Source organism: Ursus maritimus, unplaced genomic scaffold (genome assembly GCF_017311325.1).
Source record: "Ursus maritimus isolate PB19 unplaced genomic scaffold, ASM1731132v1 scaffold_12, whole genome shotgun sequence".
Classification (NCBI taxonomy): Eukaryota; Metazoa; Chordata; class Mammalia; order Carnivora; family Ursidae; genus Ursus; species Ursus maritimus.
In genome coordinates this window covers 61,844,836-61,868,357 of record NW_024423564.1, presented here as the reverse complement: position 1 = coordinate 61,868,357, position 23,522 = coordinate 61,844,836, and the positions used below count along the sequence as shown (strand labels likewise).

Genomic DNA, 23,522 nt, shown 5'->3' with positions numbered 1-23,522 from the left:
TATTATTTCTTCAAGTATTTTTTCAGTCTTGCCCTCTTTCTCTTCTTCTGGGACTTCAGTGACACAAATAGCTCTGTTCAGGTTTTGTGGGGGGGGGGTTTGTTTTGTTTTTTGGGTTTTTTGGGTCTATTTTTCTTTCCTGTTATGTAGATTTGGGTAATTTCTTTTGTTTTATCTTTTAGTTCACTGATTCTGTTGTTCCTTCCATTCTGTTGTTGAGCCCAACCATTATTTTGTTTTTCAGTTCTAAGATTTCCATTTGGTTCTTTTTTTTTTTTTTTTTTAATTTTATTTATTTACTTGAGAGAGAGAGAGAGCATGAGTGGGGGTGGGGAAGGGGCAGAGGGAATGGGACAGGCAGACTTACTGCTGAGCAGGGAGCCCGATGCAGGGCTCAATCCCAGGACCCCAAGACCATGACCTGAACTGAAAGCATACACTTAACCGACTGAGCCACCCAGAAGCCCCATTCGGTTCTTTATATTTTCTATTTCTTTGCCGAGGCTTTCTATTTTTCATTTCTTTTGAGCATGTTTGTAATTGCTCACATGCATTTTTTATGATGGCTTCTTTAAAATCTGTCAGATCATTTTAACATTTCTGTTATCTCAGTGTTGACATCTATAGATTGTCTTTTTTTCATTTTGAGATCTTACTGGTCCTTGGTACGACAAATAATTTTTTTTTTTTAAAGATTTTATTTATTTATTTTGACAGAGAGAGTCAGCCAGTGAGAGAGGGAACACAAGCAGGGGGAGTGGGAGAGGAAGAAGCAGGCTCCCAGCGGAGGAGCCCGATGTGGGACTCGATCCGGGAACGCCAGGATCACGCCCTGAGCCAAAGGCAGCCGCCTAACGACTGCGCTACCCAGGCGCCCCACGACAAATAATTTTTTATTGAAATCTGGACATTTAGGGTATTACGAAACTTTCCTGTTTTAGTTTGTGTCTCTGACACCACTCCAGCAGGGGGAAGGTAGAGGCACTGCCTTGTTATTGCCAGATTGGGGTAAATGTTCTGGTTTCCACTTGACTTCTGATGACACCCAAGACATGGGGTTTCTCATTACTGTTATGCAGGGGATGGCATTCTGGTTCCCCACTAGGATTCTACTGATATTTCCCTAGCTGAGAAGGGTGTGAGTATCTCATTTTTTTCCCCAGTTGGTCTCTACTGACATCATGTTGGGGTGAGGTGGCCTCATTACTCTTGGGCTGTAGTGAAAGTCTTGACTCTTCATTGGGCTTTGTTCGAGACCACCGTAGTGAGGAGGAGGAGCACCTCATTACTGCCAGATGAATGTGAAGTCCAGGCTCCCCACATGGTATCCATTGCCATCACAGGGGAAACAGTGGTTCTTACCACCCAATGGGGATGAAAGTCCTGACTCCCTACTCAGCCTTCTCTAATACCTCCCTGTGGGAGATTGGAGCAACTACTTTGCTAGCAGGGGTAAAAGTCCAGGCTCCCTTCTTGGGATTTACTGGTGCGGGGGAGGGTGGGACCACAGTCTTTTCTGTGGTGTTCAGCTGAAGTGAAGTAGTTCTTGTCTCAAAGTTTTCTGTCTTGCTAAACTGCTTTCTTCCTGGTTCTTTAGCTAGAATGAGCATATTTTGGGGGAGCTTTTTTTTTCTTTTTTTTTTTTTTTGTCTCTGCTTGTCAGCATTTCTGGGTTACCAACTTCTCTAACTTTAAGTCTGGGATATATGGAGCAAGAAAAAAAACTCAGGAACCTCACCACATCATTTTTTGGGTCCCTACCTGATCTGCTTTTCTTCTCTTTATCTTTCAGCTTTATCTAACCCCAACTTAACTTCCCGCCTCATTTCTTGCCTCTCCCCACTTGCATGCTTAAATCTCTGGGATAGCACCATGTTCTCAGTCATATCTGGGTCTTTACTAATAATGTTCTTCCCCTCTTTATCAGGGAAACATCTTATAGCTCTACGAGTTCTTATGTTCAAGCAATGTAGAACTACTTGCCATTTTCTAACCGTGTGTTGTGCTTTTATATCTCTGAGGCCTTTTGGAGGGGGGATATTTTTAAATTGAGATAAAATTGACATATAACATATTAGTTTCAGGGTGTACATGATTTGATGTATGTATGCTAAGGCTTTGTTTATGCTATTTATTCTTGCTTTAATACCCCTCACCTTTCTCCATCCTTGAATTTTTCCTTCATCTTTGAAGGACTTACTTAAAGATCACCTCTTTTGTTGAGTCTTTCTAGACCTTCAGGAATGATGGGTTGCTTCTTTTTCTTTGTTTCCATGGTACTTTGTACTTAACTCTGCTATACCATAGTTCTCATTTTGGTACATTGTTGAGACTTTTACTCCATGGAAGTTTGAATTCTTTGAGTATGGGAGCATATCTTAATTTTCTTTGTATACACATTTGGTAGTGTTTGACATATAGTAATTGTTTAGTAACTGTTCAGTGGCTGGAAACATACCACAAAACTTACTCCCCTGAAATAGAATTCAGGTAGTTTAAAGGACTATCTCTAGAACCGCACTGCCCAATAGAAATATAACATAAGCCACAAATGTGAGGCACATATGTAATTTTATTTTATATTTTTTAAAGATTTTATTTATTTATTTGACAGAGGGAGAGAGACAGCACAAGCAGGGGGAGCAGGAGAGGGAGAAGCAGGCCCCACACTGAGCAGGGAGCTGGGTGTAGGGCTCGATCCCAGAACCCTGGGATCATGACCTGAGCTGAAGGCAGATGCTTAACTGACTGAGCCACCCAGGCACCCCCACATATATAATTTTTAACTTACTAGTGGCCACAGTTTAAAAGTAGGAACAGGTGAGGGGCGCCTGGGTGGCTCAGTCGTTAAGCGTCTGCCTTCAGCTCAGGGCGTGATCCCAGCGTTCTGGGATCGAGCCCCAAGTAGGGCTCCTCCTCTAGGAGCCTGCTTCTTCCTCTCCCACTCCCCCTGCTTGTGTTCCCTCTCTCATTGGCTATCTCTCTGTCTGTCAAATAAATAAGTAAAATCTTAAAAAAAAATAAAAAAATTAAAAATAAATAAAAGTAGAAACAGGTGAAACTAATTCATAATTTTATTCAACCCAATATATCCAAAATACCATTTTAACGTGTAGTCAATATGAAAGTTATTAATGAGATATTTTACATTTTTTTTGTACTAAATCTTCAAAATCTGATGTATATTTTATACTTACAGCATACCTCAGTTTGGACTATCTGCATTTCGAGTGCTCAATAGCTGTGTGGGCTAGTGGCTACTGGCTTGGACCGTATAGCTCCAGAATAATGGAGCTCTTAATATATACTCATTTTTGTCCACTGTGACAGTTTTTCTTGATTTTGACTCTTTACCCATGAGTAAGTCTGCAAAATCCACTAGAAAGCGGTGTTCCCTTAAAAAAAACAAACAAAAAAAAAACTTTAGTTGTAATATTAGGGTGACCGGCTGGCAGCCCAGGCTGTATCTTTAGTATGAGTCTACTGAGTGCCACTTAGAGTTCTCCCCTTGACTCCAGGTTATTTATTTACCTGGTCCCAACTGTCGACTCACCCTAGACTGTTCTTAGCTATCTTTTATTGGCATGGCTGTTACTTTCACAGGAAATGTTTAATTGATAGGTGATATGGTTGAGATTGATGTGGTTCCAAAGCATCATATACTTCTGGCACTATTAATTGCTAGTCAGGTAGATCTCTAAGGGACTTTAAGAGGTTACTGTATCTACTTTATTTGGATTTATCTGACAGAAAGGGACTATAACATTTAGATCCTTTTAATAAGATTTCAGATCTAGCCAGTGGTTTAATGAATTGTAGATAAGCATGTGCTAAATATATGTGTGTATATATGTGTTTGTGTGTATAATAACGTATATAGTGAAATTAAAGGATAGACTAGTAATGTATTGGAAACAAATTAATTCCCCAGATTCAATAGCTTAACATAAAGTTTGTTTATACCTCACTCATGCTACATAAATGCTGCAAGTCCATGGAGGTTTCTGTTCCATGGTCACTCTTGGATCCAAGCTGATAGAGGCTCCACTCTCGGAAATCCATACTGTCTGGAACTTGGAAGACTCCTCATTTGTCATAACAGGAAAAGATAGCATAGGAAATCATACACTGGCTCTCAGGTGCTTCAGTCTATAGGCCATTGGTTAGAACTAAGCACATGGCCCCATCTAACTCCAAGGATGGGTTGGGAAATGCAGCTGTCTGCATGTCCAGGAAGGCAAGTAGAACCAGATGTTAGTGAATATCTGTAATATCTACCACAGTCACTTGCTAGCTCTGTGATCTTGGAAAGCGACTTTTCTCAGCCCTAGTTTACTCATCTATAAGTTGTAATAATAATATTCTTACCTCATGGAATTGTTACGTATATTAAATGAAATATTGTTACATGGGTGTGCTTTGGAAATGTAAAGTATGCTGGAAATTTTAGCTATTCTTTAATTATTTTTTGAAATTAAAGTGCTGCTTGTTTTTTTCCAGGTCTACTGAATGATGGAACTGTAGGTATCTTCAGGGGCAACCAGATGCGCTTAAAGCGTGCTTGCATTCGCAAAGCCAAGATCTCTGCTGTTGCTTTCCGGAAAGCCTTCTGCCATCACAAGTTAGTGGAACTTGATGCTACAGGTGTGAATGCAGACATCACGATTACAGACATCATCAGTGGGCTTGGCAGTAACAAATGGATCCAGCAGAATCTCCAGTGCTTAGTGCTGAACTCATTAACTCTCTCCCTCGAAGATCCTTATGAGCGGTGCTTCAGCCGGCTTTCCGGCCTTCGAGCATTAAGCATCACCAATGTTCTCTTTTACAATGAAGACCTGGCTGAAGTTGCTTCATTGCCAAGATTAGAGAGCCTGGATATTTCTAACACCTCAATCACAGACATCACAGCTTTGCTGGCCTGCAAAGACCGACTCAAGTCTCTAACCATGCACCACTTAAAATGTTTAAAAATGACAACTACGCAGATACTGGATGTTGTTCGGGAACTAAAATATCTGAATCATCTTGATATTTCAGATGATAAACAGTTTACATCAGACATAGCTCTTCGCTTACTAGAACAAAAGGACATTCTACCCAACCTTGTCTCCCTAGATGTTTCTGGGAGAAAGCATGTGACAGATAAAGCTGTTGAAGCCTTTATACAGCAACGGCCCAGCATGCAGTTTGTAGGTTTGCTGGCCACTGATGCAGGTTACTCTGAATTCCTCACCGGTGAAGGACATTTGAAGGTTAGACTTTAAAAATGTATTATTTTGTCAGGCTGACAATTATCATGTATTATTTTGTCTTAGCTGTGTAAGGCTCCATTAAGATGAATGTCTAACAATATATGGAACATGTCTGTGAAAGACGGCATTGTATAACGGAAAGGCCTTGCTTTAGAGTCAGAGTCCCAATTAAAATCCTAGCTTGCATGCTTCAGACCCAAGATATGATGTAACTCTTTGGGTTTCCACTTCTTTATTTATAAAACAGATATTCTCTCTAACAGAGTTCTTCTAAAGTTAATAATTGTATATGTAAAGTGCAAGTCACATAGTGGGCCTTGGATAAATGATAGTTCTCATGATGGTAATATTTAGATATTTTGAACCACTGTAACATACCATTTCTAATTGGTCATTTTAAAAAACTGAGGATACTCCTTGTTGAATTGATATCCATTGGGAAGTCAAGTTCTCCAAGGAGATGTTTACTGTAGAAATGGTGTAATTTTGCTTTTCTTAAGGTTTTTCATGCCTAATGGTTTAAATTAATCTGCTTGGTACTTGGGATTCAAAGATGAAAAAGATATCAGATCTGTCTCCAAGGAGCTTAGTCTTGGTGATGATACAATCATAAATAACGATAAAGCCAAAGATCAGTGTCATCACTATAGGAGAGTAGAAGAAATTTCTCCCAGCTGGAGAATTTGGGGCTTGGTAGAAAAGATGGTCTCTGAGTCAGACCTTGAAGAATAGAATTGTGACAAGTTTAAGGAAAACCAATATTTTCCTAATATACACTGTATCCTCTAGATGCCTTATATTGATAAGTATTAACCCCATTTTAAAGATGAGAAACATAGACTCAGAAATTATATGATTTACAGTTAGTTAGAACCAACATTTGGATTTACATCTAATTCCAGAGCCCCATTTTTTCCCCCTACTACCTACACTACTTAAGCAGAAGCACCCTTTGATCCTACCTGGAGCAGAGTCAGGAATGGCTTGGAAGTGGATATTGTTACCCAAAAGGCAAGGTATCTTTTTTGAGTAATCATGACAGACTTGAAAAAGGAGAAGAAAAGGTTAGTTGTAAGTATCTTAAAAACATCTCAATTCTTAGGTTATTTGTAAATTTAGACCTTAAAAAATAGAATGTAGAAAGTGATTTTCAGTTACTCTTTTTTATTCATTCAGTATTTTATCAAGTGCATGTATGCACTGGGCACTATGCTGGGCATGGGGATTTGATGGTGAGGCCAAACAGGCATGATTGTGCCCTCATGGAGCTTGTAATTTAGTGAGGGAGTCAAGCAATCAAATACTGTATGTCAACAGTGTGTGTGTACTTTAAATATACACACACACATACATTTAAATATATATATCACATACATATATATTTATGTATATTATATAGACATACTGGTATACATGTTTTAAACTATATTGTGCTAAAATCTAGAAGATATGCAATATTATATATGAGAATGTTTAACAGAGAGACTTTTTTTTTTTTTAAGATTTTATTTATTTGACAGAGACAGTAAGAGAGGGAACACAAGCAAGGGGAGTGGGAGAGGGAGAAGCAGGCTTCCCGCTGAGCAGGGAGTCCAGTGTGGGGCTTGATCCCAGGACCCTGGCATCATGACCTGACCCGAAGGCAGACTGAGCCACCCAGGCACCCCTCACAGAGAGACTTGACTTAATTTAAATCTTCTCTAAAGAATTAATGAATGAGTGGAGATCTTAAGGGTGAGTAGCTTGGTAGAGAACATTGCAGGCAGAGAGAAAAATATATGCAAAATATGTGTGGAAAGAAGGAGTGTGGTACATCCAAGGAACTGAAAGAAAGGCCACTGTGGCTAGAGCTCAACAGTAGAAAGTCACAGAGCAATGAGATGAGGCTGGAAAAGTAGGCACCAGGGCCAGACTTGGAAAGGTCACATAAGCCGGGTGCAGAGCAACAAGAAATGTGAGGATCTTACTTAACAACTTGTTATGGAACAAGACAGATTTTTAGCACAGGGCTTGTTGATGAAGGAAATATAAAAATGTAAATTACTATTGTAATGTTACTTAACTGCCTAACAAATTGGTCTGATAGTAAAGAGTTCTAAAAATTAAAAGGGGAAGAAATCCCTGGGTGCTGGGAGTTGAGGGAGAATTTCCCAGAAGAGGTGAGCTAGACCTTCATCCTAAAGGATGAAAGGAATGTGTCCCTGGTGTATTAAGCCAAATAATATTCTCAAGGCAAAGATACTATAATAGGTATGATCCCAGAGCAGTACAGTTTTTGCTGATTTCTTCTTATAACCAACAGACCCTCCAGTGAATTAGCCTAAGTTATAAAATTGAGGCTAGTAGGACATCTGTATTCCACAGTACCTCTGTGAAATAAGTTTGATTTCACAAATGGAGCCGTTATTACTTTGAAATCTTGACCATATGAAACACCTACTTTACTTGGTATCATTTTCTAGTTTCCTACTCTGTAAACATTAAAGTAGTGATTCTCAACCTGAACTTCAATTAAAATCACCTGGAGTGTAGTTATGTGAAATGATGGATATGTTAACCAACTTTATCATGGTAATCTTTTCCCAATATATACATGTTTCAGATCATCATGTGTACACCTTTAACTTACACAATGACATATGTCAATTATATCTTGATAAAGCTGGGGGAACTATTTATTTATTTTTAAAATATTTTATTTTTAGGTAATCTATATATTCAACGTGGGGCTCAAACTCATGACCCCAAGATCAAGAGTCACATGCTCTAGGGGCACCTGGGTGGCTTAGTAGGTTAAGCCTCCGACTCTTGATTTCAGCTCAGGTCATGATCTCTGGATTGTGGGATCGAGCCTTACGTGGGGCTCTCCACTGGGCGTGAAGCCTGCTTGGGATTCTCTCTCTACCCCTCCCCCCTTCTGTCCCTCCCCCCCAAAAAAGAGTCACATGCTCTACCAACTGAGCCAGCCACACACCCCCGTAAAAATTTTTTTTAATTAAAAGAAACCACTTGTGGAGCTTGAACAATTAAATCAGAACCACAGGGAGGTAGGACTCAGGCAGACATAAGTATTTTATAAAGCTCCTTAGCACTGATTGCAATATTCAGCCAAAGTTGAGAATCATTGTTTTAAAGTAATTTTTTTTTTAAAAAAAGAGATCATTGTGGGGTACCTTACTGGCTCAGTTGGAAGACCATGCTACTCTTGATCTTGGGGTGTGAGGTCAAGCCCCATGTAAGGTATAGAGATTACTCAAAACACAAACTTAAAAAGAGATCATTGGAACTTTCCCCTTTGTTCAGCTATATACAAAAATTGATGTTCCTTTTAAATTATTTAACCACTGATTTGAGAACTGAAAAATAATAAGTCATGTTAAGGGAGGAGAGCTGAGATTGCCACATCTCCTTTTTAAAAATTGTCCAGTTTAGCACAGTTGTTGAAAAACTTGTCTGAAATGATTGTCTTCGTATTGTGATGCTTTGAGTTAGTTGAGGGGGCACATGGGTGGCACAGTTAAGCATCTGACTCTTGGTTTTGGCTCAGGTCGTGATCTCAGGGTTGTGAGATCACCGCCCCCCCCAACCTCCATGTCGGGTTCTGCGGTCAGTACAGAGGCTGCTTAGGTTTCTCTTTCCCTCTCCCTCTGTGCACCCCACCCCAAAATCCAAATAAATAAATAAATAACTCTTTAAAAACAATAAATTAGTTGAGGTTGGCTTTTTGGCTTTACATGCCTTGGTTTTTTTAAGCCACACAAAGGAATGCAAGAAGTAGAGACACTGTGACTACCCACTCAGTATTCCTTATAAGGCATAATATGATACTCTGAATGGGTGGTTATAAGGACAAGCGGTTTGTTTTTTGCACTTTCATGTGTATTACTTAGTTCAATCTCTTGACTCTATGAGAGAGGTATTATTGTCCTCAGTGAGAGGGAATGACTTTAAGGGTGACAACCAGCCGATATTGGAGTCTGCCTTTGTATCGTGGACTATTTGATTCCAAAGCATGTGTCCTTTCCACTACATCTCATTGTCTTTGTTTGAGAATCTTAGTTCTTTACTTAGTTCTTTACTTTCCCCTTAATTTCAGAAGGTTTTCTTACCATAGAATTTCTGTCATTGTTTCCCCATCCAATTTGCTCTTCTGTCACCATCAATTTTCTGAACCTTCCATTTTCCCACAACTAGGGTTCGTTGGCTATCTCATTCCCAGACTGGGGGGTTATCTACTAAGCTGTGGTTCCCAGTTCCTAGAATCACTAGAAATGTGCTAGAAATATTAGTTCTCATTTTTACTTAGCTTCCTAGCTATCACCCTTGTCTTTTTTTCAAACTTTTCTGACTGCCATGCTTAATTTCCTTTATTGGTTCTTCCTCATTTCCCAGGTCTCTAAATATTGGAGGTTTCCATTTCTTGGTCCTTAGATCTATATGCTAGACTTCTCCCTTGAACTAAGACTCCTATACTGAACTGCAGTAATCAATACCCAGTGAAGATCCATGTAAGATTTTAGGCAGAAGAGTTGATCCATTTCAAAAAACATTTACTAAGTACTTTTTAAAGACATCTGAGTTAGTGCCCCTGCTCTCAAGGAATTCTGGTCTAGTAGAGAGGAGACAGATAAATTTAAAAATTGATTTAGGGGCGCCTGGGTGGCACAGCGGTTAAGCGTCTGCCTTCGGCTCAGGGCGTGTTCCCGACATTACGGGATCGAGTCCCACATCAGGCTCCTCCGCTATGAGCCTGCTTCTTCCTCTCCCACTCCCCCTGCTTGTGTTCCCTCTCTCGCTGGCTGTCTCTATCTCTGTCAAATAAATAAATAAAATCTTTAAAAAAAAATAAAAAAATAAAAATCGATTTAATGTAGTGTGAGAGGTGCTTTAATAGAGTTATATACAGAATGCTATAAGAAAATTTTTCCTTAGAATATAAATTTTAGTTTTATTCAGTGTATTAAATATTAACAAGGCTTAATTTAGTGGTTATGGACATTTTCTGTTTTATTTATTTTTTAGAAGATTTTATTTATTTATTTGGCAGAGAGAGAGCGCAGGCACGAGCAGGCAGAGCAGCAGGCAGAGGAAGAGGGAGAAGCAGGCTCCCCACTAAGCAGGGAGCCCGATGCAGGGCTGCATCCCAGGACCCTGGGATCATGACCTGAGCTGAAGGTAGACACTTAACTGACTGAGCTACCCAGGTGCCCCTCTGTTTTATTTTTTTAATTTTTTAAAGATTTTATTTATTTGAGAGAAAGAGAGAAAGAATAGGGGGAAGGGACAGAAGGAGAGGGAGAGAGAGTCTTAAGCAGACTCCGCACTCAACATGAAGCCTGACACAGGGCTTGATCTCATGACCCTGAGATCATGACGTAAACAGAAACCATGAGTTGGACTCTTAACTGACTGGGCCACCCAGGCGCCCCATCTCTGTTTTAAATTGTTTGCAGAAACTGGTACATACAGGTACTTGTTTTCTTTATCATCTAGCGTATGAAATTGGTTGAATTGAAGATGCCAGTAGCTTGAGGAGTCAGACTACTTGACTCGAGGATTTATCACTGGCTATTGATCACTGAATAAAACATACATGCAATGAAATTCGTTAAGAATATTTAACATTCTAGTAACAAAAGTTCTTTAATTTTACATTCAAAGATAACATGAGGCTATATTTCATATAGATATTATAAAACAGTTGAATCAACCAAATATGGGTAAATGAAGTCTTAACTGAGATCATTGGGTTTTGTTTTGTTTTGTTTTGTTTTTAAGATTTTATTTATTTATTTGACAGAGATAGAGACAGCCAGCGAGAGAGGGAACACAAGCAGGGGGAGTGGGAGAGGAAGAAGCAGGCTCCTACCGGAGGAGCCTGATGTGGGGCTCGATCCCATAGCACCGGGATCACGCCCTGAGCCGAAGGCAGATGCTTAACGACTGAGCCACCCAGGCGCCCCTTAACTGAGATCATTGTTAAACATTTTCCCTCTTACAATCTTTCTTACTTCACATAGTATTTCAATGTCTTTACAAATGTAAGAAAATCTAAGAAAAAGTTCAGGATAATTAAAAAAGAACTGAACACTTGGAAAATTTTTATTATTCAATAACCACTTATATATGTGAATACATAATCAAGACCAATATGTATGTATGTATATTTCATGTAGTTTTTTTTTTAAGATTTTATTTATTTGTATTAGAGTGAGAGCAGGTGGAGGAGCAGAGGGGGAGGGAAGGGGAAAGACTCTCAAGACTCTGTGCTGAGCAAGGAGCCCCCCATGGGACTCAGTCTCACAACCCTGAGATCATGACCTGAGCTGAAACCAAGAGTCAGATGCTTGACTGACTGAGCCACCCAGGCACCCCTACTTCACATAGTTTAAAAAGCATTTGTAAATAAACTTCCATTGTTCTGCCCTCAGGGAGAAAAGGTGCTTTGCAGTCCAAGTGACAGCTATTGTTTTTCTCACAACAGGCAGCACCCACTTAATGTGATGTGTGAACATAAGAGTAACTGTCATCTAGTCTCGGTTGTGGGGTGTCTGCCTGAGGGCACAGCATTTCAGGGTTGGCTTCCCTGAGCACAGAGTTGTCTTCATAGTAGATGGACAGACCTGGTCCTTGGACAGCCATACAGCCAGCACTACCTTTGCCCCACTCAGCTCCTGGAGCTGTTACAAGTGTGGCGTGTGTTTGCTGTTTGAGTGAGGAGAAACACAAGAATGGTCACAGGTTGTTTAAAAATACATATTTATTTTTAAAAAAGAAACTTCCATTGTTATTTCTACAGTCTTACAAATGCTTACTTAATACGTGCTCTTGTGTCTGTTGGCACACATCTGTACTGAGTCTGAGTCTTCCGATTTAAAGAGGCTATTTAAAGAGACTATATCTCTCTGAATGTCAGGTTGGGGTTTTTTTTTGGCTTTTTTTTTTTTTTTAACCTTCTTATAAATAAGATAGATGCCAAGATCATAAACAACAAATGTGTAGCTTAAGAAATTCAGGGGTACCTGGGTGGCTCAGTCAGTTGGGCTTCTTCCTTTCGCTCGGGTCGTGGTCCCAGGGTCCTAGGATCGACCCCTGGATCAGTCTCCCTGCTCAGCAAGGAGCCTGCTTCTCCCTCTCTCTCTGCTGCTGCCCCTGCTTGGGCTCATGCATTCTCTCTCTCTCCCCTGTAGATAGATAGATAGATAGATAGATAGATAGATAGATAGACTCATGCATTCTCTCTCTCTCCCCTGTAGATAGATAGATAGATAGATAGATAGATAGATAGATAGATAGAGAAAGAAAGAAAGAAAGAAAGAAAGAAAGAAAGAAAGAAAGAGAAAGGAAGAAAGAAAAAAAGAAGTGCAAATAGGGAGATAAGGGAGTGCCTGGATGGCCTAGTTGGTTAAATACCTGACTTGATTTCTGCTCAGGTTATGATCTCAGGGTTGTGAGATGAGTCCCTTGTCACGCTCTGTGCGGGTGTGGAGCCTGCTTAAGACTGTCTCTTCCTCTCCCTCTGTTCCCCCACCCCTTGAAAAAAGAAATGCAAATAAAGCAAACACACTTGAGGCCATTGCTCAGGTTAGTAGACGGAACTTTCAGCTACCCCGAAATTCTTCCATGTGCCCCATCTAGATCACTGCTCTCTCCTTCTCCACAAAAGTAACCTCTGTTCTGTCTTTAATAATAATAATGTCCTTATTTTTTAAATAGTTTTATGACCCATCTCTTTATCTCTAGGCATTTAGTTAATCTTGCTCATTTTTCAAAATTGTGTGTCTTTTGAGGAATGCCTGGGTGGCTTAGTCGGTTAAGCGTCTGCCTTCAGCTCAGATCGTGATCCCAGGGTCCTGGGATCAAGTCCCGCATTAGGCTCCTTGCTCAGCAGGGAGCCTGCTTCTCCCTCTGCCTGCCACTCCCCCTGCTTGTGCTCGCTCTTTCCCTCTCTCTCCCTTCCTCCCTCTCTCTCTCCCACCCTGACAAATAAAATCTTAAAAAAAAAAATTAAAAAAACAAAAAAAAAATTATATGTCTTTTTACAGATTCCCTCTTCGTTCCTTTCTTTTCCTTAAAATTTGTCCAGTAAAGGATCCAGCCTCTTTGACTTGTAGACTTTGTCTCAGTCTGGATATTCTTTTTTATTATTCTTCTTTATTTTTTTAAGAAATCTCTACACCCATTGTGGAGCTTGAACTTACAACCCCAAGATCAAGAGTCACATGCTCTACCAACTGAGCCAGCCAGGGGCCCCTGGATATTCCTGATTGTATTTCATTGTGCATATATCTGTGTCTGTATTCTCTGCAAATTAGTAGCTAGATGTGGAGGATTAATCAGACTCATGTTTGATCCCTTTGGCAGGACTCTTGGGTATTGTGCTCTTTCACTAAGGAAGTGCATAATATATGGTTGTTTTTTTCTGTGATGTTAGTGGTTGTTGACACTCGTTTCATTAATTCACTGGGGATCAGTAGTAATATTCTAATAATTTATTTTTCACTTTTTTAGTTGGATTACTTTTATAAAAAGTCACTTCCCATTATAAACATTTGGTTACTCAATACTGTGTGAACCACAGTTAAAGATAAATGTGTGAATCTATATAAATGGGACATTCCTTAGACCTAATTTTGAGTAGAATCTCTTTATTTATTTATTTATTTAGTTAGTTAGTTAGTTAGTTTTTAAGTAAATACTACACCCAGGGGCGCCTGGGTGGATCAATTGTTAAGCGTCTGCCTTGTCCCAGAGTCCTGGGATTAAGCCTCGCATGGGGCTTCGGGCTCAACAGGGAATCTGCTTCTCCCCCGCCCTCTACCTCTCCACCCCCCTCATGTGCATGCTCTCTCTCTCAAATAAATAAATAAAATTAAAAAAAAAAAAGTAAACACTACACCCAATGTGGGGCTTAAACTCATAACCAACTGAGCCAGCCAGGCGCCCCTGAACAGAATTTCTTGATGCTGAATGGGAGCTAGATAAATCTGGGAGAATTAATTAACACAGTTATTTGATGAATACTTATTGAGCACTTATTCTTTTTTTTTTTTTTTTAAGATTTTATTTATTTATTTGACAGAGAGAGAGACAGCCAGCGAGAGAGGGAACACAAGCAGGGGGAGTGGGAGAGGAAGAAGCAGGCTCATAACGGAGGAGCCTGATGTGGGACTTGATCCCAGAACGCTGGGATCACGCCCTGAGCTGAAGGCAGACGCTTAACCGCTGTGCCACCCCGGCGCCCCATATTGAGCACTTATTCTGAGCCACACATAATGCTAATTATTGGGGTACAGTGATGAATGGGTCAGTTGAGTGGGAGGATTATGATAATGGTTATGAAGGGGATGTTTCAGAGGGACCTGTTTTAGATAAGTGGGTCAGGGAAGGCCTCTCCAAAGAAGTGTCATTTAACTTGAATTGGGAAGGATGAGTAAAAATTAGTCAAAGAGAGCAAGATTTCAGTCAGAGAGGATATTATATATAATGGCCTTTTGCTGGGAAAGAGCTTGGCTTATTGAAAGATCAGGGAAAAAAGTAGCTTTAACATGAATTAAAGGGAATTTGGAGTTACCTTAAAAGACGGATAAGAGACTAATCACGTGGTAAGACTTTATAAATAGTGTTAAATATCTTGAGATTTACTTTAGGTGCAGTATAGAAAATGTTACCCATAGGCTTATAGTAGGGTAAGCCTATCCCACATACATCTCTTCAGCATATATACACCTTCATAGGATGACTATTCTGGGGGGGTTGGAAAGCAATCATTCGCATTTGTTTCAAAACTGACATGGATATCCTAGATGCCATCTCTACAAGTGATCTTTGGCTAGAGAAAGCTAGAGGGTTGAAGAAATCCTAAAAGCTAATCTTATGGCTATGTTCAAAGGTGTCCGGAGAAGCCAATGAAACTCAGATTGCAGAAGCATTGAAGCGGTACAGTGAACGGGCATTCTTTGTCCGGGAAGCTCTATTTCACCTTTTTAGCCTGACTCATGTGATGGAAAAAACAAAGCCAGAAATTTTAAAGGTAAGAATAAGAAACTGGATATGGAAATTTTCAAATTATCTCCCTGGATACAGCTGATGGCTTTGTGAAGAAAATTGGTAAAAATTTGCATTTAGTCTTTGATTTTTGTTGTTGGTGCCGGTGGTAATGGGATTGATGATGTACGATTTCAGTTGTTAGCCATAAATGAAAAAGAGAGAAGATAGTTGCATAGTGTTATTGAAGTTTTCTAGTGGTCTCAGTAAGCAGTATAAATGCCTCCCACTTCATATTTAACTACCTAAAACCAGTGACCAGAGTGATATTTTTTTCACCATCTACAGTAGAAAATGAAAGTATGTGACTGGAGTCACAACGCTGCATTGTATTGCTTCCATATACACTTTTTAAAGAAATATAATATTGGAATTCCATAAGGCACCTTCCTGTGCCACTTTTAAACCATCTATGCTTTCATAATTAATTTATGGTATTTCCCAATTAAAATCTTTTAACCAAGACAGCTTTTGAAGGGCAAGAAAGGAAGATTCTTAATTTTTGTTGATTGCTTAGGGCCGTATTTATCAGATTGTGGTCCTTTGTCCACCAGAAGTCTGGAATATTATTTATTTTTAAAGCACATTTGTGAACCCCGCTCTAGGAAATTTAGATTCAGTAGGGCTGGATGAGGTACAAGAATCTGCATTTTAATAATCCCCCAAGATAATCCTAATACACATTTGAAACCAATGAGTGTAGGACTATATTATATTTGATGCCTCATTTAGTGGGCACAGCAATCCCAATAAATAAGTTTTATCTTTTATTTTACAGATTGTGTAACTCAAGGTCTGTGAGGTTAAGTAGCAATAAGTTAGTGGCAGAGCCAGAAATGACTTAACCACCCTGTTATCTTAAATTTTGAGGATGCGGTGCTTTGATAGGAACCAATAACATTTCAATCACTCTGATGTTATCCCCAATACCAGTCACCCCTCCATATATACCAGAGGATATTGGCACTTGGTATATGAATTATCTTGTTTTGGGTTTGGTTACTATGAACCTGAGCAACAAAGGACCTCTAGTCCTGATCTGAAATATTTACTCATTTATTCATTCAGAGAATGGTACAGAGAAACATGAAAGTATATAGAAAATTCTTTTGAGGGATTTAGTTGCAAAGGAGAACAAAGGAAAAAGATGGTAGTTGGCTGAGGAACTGGGTGTTTTTTTTTTTTCTTTTTTAAGATGAGAGGAAAAAATAGCTTTTTTGTATGCTGATATGAATGATCCAGTGTAGAATAAAAAGTTGATATAGAAGAACAGCTGAAGCAATGTCCTTGAGTAGACAAGAAGCAAAAGATGTAGCATGTAAGTGGAGGGATTACCTTCCGAGAGGAACCCAAAAAGATCATTTATGGTAATAGGAAAGCAGCATATGCATGTTTATGTACTGGTAAGGGGGATACATGTGGTAGTGCGAATCTTAAGTTCTTTTCTGAATGTTTCAATTTTCTCATGTAATTAGAAGCAAGGTTCTTTAGCTGATAGTGAGGATTGGGAGGATTTGTTGGGATTTGAGGTGAGAGGAAAAAATGAGAAATAGTTATCTAGGCCAGAGGGAAGCAAATGGATTTCATTGTACTATAACCTTAGTAGTGTTCTCAAGAAACTGAATGTTGGTATTTGAAAGTGAAAAGTTTGCCACTGGTTTACTCTAAAGTCAGTAAGAGTTTATTTAGTGCTTAGCATGTAACAGGCACTGTACTAGGTCTGGGAAATACAAAGATGAGTTATCTGAATAGAAAAGATTCATTAGCCCTGTAGAAAAATCCCTGGACATGAACAACTTGATACCTTCTTGGGCCAGGTGGGCAGGAACTACGTGTTGATAAGTGACTGCTATGCCCTAAGCTCTTTGCACATGAGGATAAAAAAGAAACCTAAGACATCTTGGAAGTTGTTATAGATCAACAAAGTAATGTTGCTATGTTAAGAGGACTTGTATTAATAATGTGAGTAAAGAGAATTAATTTTTTTCCAGCTTGTGGTTACTGGGATGAGAAACCACCCTATGAATTTGCCAGTACAACTTGCTGCAAGCGCCTGTGTGTTTAACTTAACTAAACAGGATCTTGCTGCAGGAATGCCTGTCCGACTCCTGGCCGATGTGACCCATTTGCTGCTCAAAGCCATGGAACATTTTCCTAATCACCAGCAGGTAAGCATGCGGGAATTCCTATTCAAATAGCCCTTTTAGTGTCCCCTATCCATCTCTTACCTCCATAGAGTTCAGTTTAGTAGACCAAGGCTGGAAATTCAAATGCCTTTGCAGGCTGTAAAGTAATAAATTTATGGTATGATTGAGTGTAGGAAAACAGAGAAGTAGAAAACTAAAGAGTACATTCCCTGCATAAAAGTATTTAAATCCAAATGTTGAGGGAAATCGTGCAAACCATAAAAAACTCATTTTCCACCTCAGTCTTGACTTTGTGATGATTTCAGCAAATAGCCATAGCACATCTGTTCTGGGCCAGGCACTATCAAGTACTGGCGTACAGAAATGAATAAGACGTGGGTTTTCTACTTCTAGCCATATGGTAGGCTACATAACCTGTCCTATCCTCAGGATGAAAACTGAAAATATAAAAATTATATTTTTAATTCTTAAAACTTAGCAGCCAGTTGGCAAGCTAATAAAAAATACTCAAAAGCCAAAAACCAAGTAAAAATGGCAATACAGGGGTGCCTGGATGGCTCAGTCGGTTAAGAATCTGCCTTTGGCTCAGGTCATGATCCCGGAGTCCAGGGATGGAGCCCCACGTCGGGCTCTCTGCTTGGCGGGGAGTCTACTTCTCACTCTCCCTCTACCCCTCCCCCTGTTGGTGCTTGCTGTCTCTCTCTCTCTCTCTCTCTCTCAAATAAATAAAATCTTTTAAAAAAATGGCAATCCAGATCGGTGATTGGAACATTAAAGCAAGCTTCCCTCATTAAGGGTAGCTGCCAAATTGGATGAGCTTTGACCTTTGTTTTTTTGTGTTTGTTTGTTTTTTTAAGATTTATTTGTTTTAGAAAGAGAGAGCGAGCATGTGTGCATACAAGTGTGGGGAGAGGGAGAGAATCCTCAAGCAGACAACCGCCGAGAGTAGAGCCTGTTGCGGGGCTCAATCCCAGGACCCTGAGATCTTGACCTGAGCTGAAATCAAGAGCTGGCCACTTAACCTGCTGAGCCACCTACGGGCCCCTAGGCTTTGGTTTTTATGGCCTCTGGAAGCCAGGTGGATAGAGAACAAAGCCGAACCCACCCAGAAGGGAGGGCGATTAGCTGATATTAATTGTATTTATTATCCTATCTTATCTAACGGAAAAGACAAAGAATATGCACAAGTAAACTCACATGGGTCCAGTGGAAGTCAGTCTTTCAACAATAGGGAGGTAGAACAAAAGTTGTAAGAAATCATTGGTGTTTCATCAGAGATCTTCCTTTTTTTATAGAGGCTACACCTAGTTTAACAAAGCAATATTTTATTCAGGAATTTTTTTCTCCCTTTGGTTCTTTAGTTACAGAAGAATTGCCTCCTTTCACTTTGCAGTGACCGGATACTTCAAGATGTTCCATTCAACAGGCAAGTGTTAGTCCTAGAACTTAAAATGGGCCAAAATGGAATTTTAGAATTCTGTCTTGGGCCATTTCTTACCGGTTGGCATATCCTTGGAGTATAGTTAATCTAGCGGATGGGATTCTGCACTACCTTATAGAATGCTAACTCTACTTTCTTTAATTTAGTGCTTTGACATTCGTGTTAACAGATTGGCCCCTGTTTTCATAGCCCTTTGCTTAAAAATTTATATTATGGGGATGCCTGGGTGGCTCAGTGGGTTGAGCGTTTGGCTCAGGTCATGATTCCAGGGTTCTGGGATCGAGCCTCACGTTGAGCTGTCTGCTTGGTGGGAGCCTGCTTCTCCCTCTCTCTGCAGCTCCCCCTGCTTGTACTCTCTCTGTGTCAAATAAATAAATAAAATCTTTTTAAAAATTTATATTATGGTTTTTAGAATATCCATACGATATTGTAGGCCGAAGAAACTGAGGCATATAGATTCAGTGTCTTGCTCATGGTTTTGTGTCTAGTAACTGCAAAATTAGAAAGTCTCAAGTCTTCTAGTTCTAGGTCCAGTGTTCTTTTCTCTGTATCATACCTCTTATTATTGTTATTTAATACTGAATTATGGAAGAAACTTTTTAAATAGAGGTTAAGGGAGGTTATGTAGCTGGATTCAAGTAACTATAAAGTGTTCTTCCCTTGTTTTCTAAGATGTGATTTGAGAGCTAAAAAGGATTTTTTGTCATCTTACTATTTTAAATATATTTTTTAATGATGGTATTGAAAAAGAAAATATACTTACGATTTAATGAAAAGTATATTTCTTAAGCAGCAGTTTTACTGTGATTTATTTGGGTAACAGTACACTGTTATCTGGCATAGCTGAGGAACGAGATGTTCCATTTACTATTTCAAATAAACAGTTTGGATAAAAATATAAGTACATATATCTCATGTAGATTACTCATTTTATTTTGTAAATACTGAGCATCTGTACTGATTACATGAAGTCATATGTAGGAAAGACATAGTCACTTTCCTAAAGAAAATTGTCAACACCCAGGGGTTGACAAACTTCTTTTAAAGGGCTAGCTAATAATATTTGGGGCTTACTAGCCACAGGGTCTCTGTTGCAACTACTTAACTCTGCCATTGTACCTCCAAAGCAGTTGAAGATGGTATATAAACAAATGGTTTTACTACGTTCCAGTAAAACTTTAGGAAACAGGCAGCTGGACCCACAGCTATAAAATCACTGTATGTAGGCTATAGTTTACTTACCTCTGATCTAGCCAATACACTCTGCTAGACTTGAGCTTCTTTGTGGTCAGAGACTGTTATTGGTTAATCTCTTTGTCTCTAGTGCTTAAGTGGATGTTTGATGGATGAATGAATGAAAAATGAGTATGACAGAAGACAGAATTTTTCATAGAAGAGGATGACAGAATGCATTGGGCCCCCAAACGAGGAGGGAAAGATTTCATCTGATTGGTGATCATTAAAGATTTCATGTTAGTGATGGCATTTGAGATAATAAAGATAACAACTAACCTGTATAAAGCACTTCCTATCGCCAAGCACTGTGCTAAGTGTTTTACATATGCTTATTCAGTCCATACAAGAGTCCTGTGGAATTGTTATTCTTATAATTTTCATTTTGTAGATGTTCGAAACAAAGGCACAGAAAGGTTTAGTAACTTTCTCAAGGTGGTAAGATAGCAAGTAGCAGAATTTAGATTTAAATCCAGAATGACTCCAGAACCTCTTCTTTTTACATCCATGCTGTATTCCATTGAAGATGAGAGCTGGTTGAATTGATTGTTTTATGTTGTGGGAACTGCACAAATACAGGTACAGAGGAAGTTAATAATAATACTAGAAAAAAATAACCTTTATTAAAAGCTGGGTATGTGCTAAGTTCTGTACTAAGTCTTAAGTTTTATGTGTAATATTATTTAATCCTCACAACAATCCTATTGAATAGATCTTATTATTTTACAGATGAGAAAATTGAAGTTCAGAGAGATTAAGGAAATTGCCCCAGGTTCCCAAAGTTAGTAAGTGGTAGAAGTGATACTTGAAACCGGGCTGACTCCAGAATGTGTGATGTTTTAATGACTTTCCTGCATTGCTTCATGTGATAAAATAATGTATTTTATGATTATTATCAGCAGCATTAGGTAGAACTAGAATTTAAACCCCAAAATACAAGGAGCTTCAGAATCTGTGCTCTTAACTATAAGGCTATCTTAATCATAATTGTGGGCATGCTTGGGGACTAATGAGCAGTCCACTTTGCAGTAAGCATAGGGTAGGCAGGAAAAAAGATTTGAAAGTACAGGCCCATTGTTAGAGTCTGAAAATACTGTGAGTACAGGAATGACATCATACCTAAATTCTCCGACAGATTTATGTACTACCAATGTGTAGACACAAATTGAAGGAAAAACAATGGAGGCACAATGGCTCATTAGAAATCTACTGTAAAAGAATCTGAGATGGCCTTGGGAATAGAGGTAACAGTAAATTTGAGGGAATTTGCAGAAGAGTAATTTATATCTCTGTAGTTCAGCCAACATGTATTAAACACTATCCATGTGTAAAGCTCTGTATTGGGTTCTTGGTATAAAGGGCTGAATAGGATCCGGTCCTTTACCTCAAGAACTCAAGGGCCAATGGTGTGGCTACAGATAATCACTCTGATAGAGTTACAAACAAATGCTAAGGAGCAGTGGGAAAGCAGTGATGAACTTGTCAAGGAAAGCTCAGAGGAAGTGATATTTGAGCCAAGTCTTGAAAAGATGAAATTATGGATATATTCCTTGGTGTCGTCCTGATTTCTCTTCTTTTCTCACACCCCACATTCAGTCCTTTGACAAATCCAGCTATCTTCCAAATATACCATGAATTCAACCATTTCTCTTCACTTCCATTTCTACCACTTGCACTAGACTAAAAGTGATTTCTCTCCTGAATTATTGTGGCAGCCTCGAACTGCTCTCTTTGTTTCTTTCTTTGCCTTCTTGAAGTTTATTTTAAACACAGCTAACAGAATAACCCTATTAAAAATATAAGTCAGTTCATGTTATATCTCTGCTCAGAATTTTTCTATGACTTTACATCTCCGAGTAAAAGCTAATTTTTAACAAAGACCCTAGGATCTGGCTCCCCTGTTTCCTCTGACCTCATTTCTTAGTGCTACTCTTGTTCTCTCTGCTCTGGGTCTCACTGGCTTCCATGTTATTTCTCAAAACCTCCTGGCATACTCCCAATTCAGGGTTGTTCTGTCTCCCACCCTCTGCCTAGAATGCTTTTCCCCTAGATATCCACACAGCAAGCTCTCTTTTTTCCTCAAAAGTTTCTGTGAGGCCTTTCCTAGTAACCTTACCTAAAAATTCAACATTTCATATCCTCTCTTTACCTGCTCAATTTTTTTCTCTATAGCACATACCACATATTTTACTTACTTCTTTGATTTGTTATCTGTCTTCCACACTACAGTGTAAGCTCTGTGAGAGTAGAGAGATTTTTCTATTTTGTTCACTACTCTGTCTCCAACACCAGGAACAGTATCTGGCACAAATCAGGGGCTCAATAAATGTTTGTGAATGAATAAATGAATATTTCTGTTGTGCTAGGTACTATAAGGACCCAGAAAATACTCTAATACAATATAGAAATTACTACAGGATAGAAATATGTTATAATTCTAGAAGATAAATGCCAGATAGTTTTGATCATATTTCCTAAACTCTTGTTTCTTTACAAAGTGTTGTCAGAATTAACAAGACACTATCTCCAAAACACTCAAGTGTAATTGTTATTCTGTTATCAGTTAAGAGGAATTTTCCTGTTCTTTCTCACCTACCTAAACTGTAGCATCAGTTCCAAGCTAGAGCTCTGAAACTGCCTGCTGACTCCAGGATTCATTCATGGAAACCCTTTGTGTGTTTTCAGGTTTGAAGCAGCCAAGCTTGTCATGCAGTGGCTCTGCAACCATGAGGATCAAAACATGCAAAGGATGGCAGTTGCTATCATTTCCATCCTGGCTGCCAAGGTATCTGAACTCCTATTATTGAACAATTTTCTGTAGTTGGCTGTTTCCCATTACAGTTACTGTTTTCCCCAAAATCTTTGTGCCAGAAAAGTTAGTGAGTCTCTTTGCCAGCCTGTTTATTCAAGCTACATTCAATATTGCAGAATTCCATGTTGATCAGAGATTTTAGTCTGACGTTTGGAGTCTGTTGGCAGTGAATGATATTAAACTCACACTAGTGAGTTCTTGGACGTTTACTTTGTCTTCTGCTTGCTTGCAGCTTTCTACAGAGCAAACTGCGCAGCTTGGTGCTGAGCTCTTCATTGTCAGGGTAAGTCTATTATCTCCTCTGTGCAGACCACTAGACAGTTTTCATTTTCATCGTTTTCAGGCAGTGTTGTGTATCTTCTGACATTTTATATTTCAAAATGTAATTTTCATTACTTCTAACTTGGATGTATTCATTAATTTTCATAGAGGCAGCTTTATTCCTTAACAGATGGAGTCAGATGACCTAGGATCTAACTGTAAACTCAGTTTGTGAATTTAGGCAAATTATGTGAATGATTGGAGCCTAAATAAGCCTTAAGATCCCATCTAGACCTAAAATTCTGTTATTTTGTTATTTGTGAAGA

At 39.1% G+C, this 23,522-nt stretch overlaps 1 protein-coding gene across 1 annotated transcript in view; it reads left to right on the top strand.

Moving 5' to 3' along the window:
• The window catches only part of ZYG11B (zyg-11 family member B, cell cycle regulator), an 86,589-nt gene that overhangs the window by 29,389 nt on the left and 33,678 nt on the right, over positions 1-23,522 (top strand). Inside the window, exons 3-8 of the mRNA XM_040627295.1 lie at positions 4,501-5,255; positions 15,148-15,288; positions 17,294-17,470; positions 18,811-18,875; positions 22,809-22,908; positions 23,168-23,218. Of these exons, the coding sequence (XP_040483229.1) occupies positions 4,501-5,255; positions 15,148-15,288; positions 17,294-17,470; positions 18,811-18,875; positions 22,809-22,908; positions 23,168-23,218 (1,289 nt within the window). The remainder of the gene's footprint in view (positions 1-4,500; positions 5,256-15,147; positions 15,289-17,293; positions 17,471-18,810; positions 18,876-22,808; positions 22,909-23,167; positions 23,219-23,522) is intronic.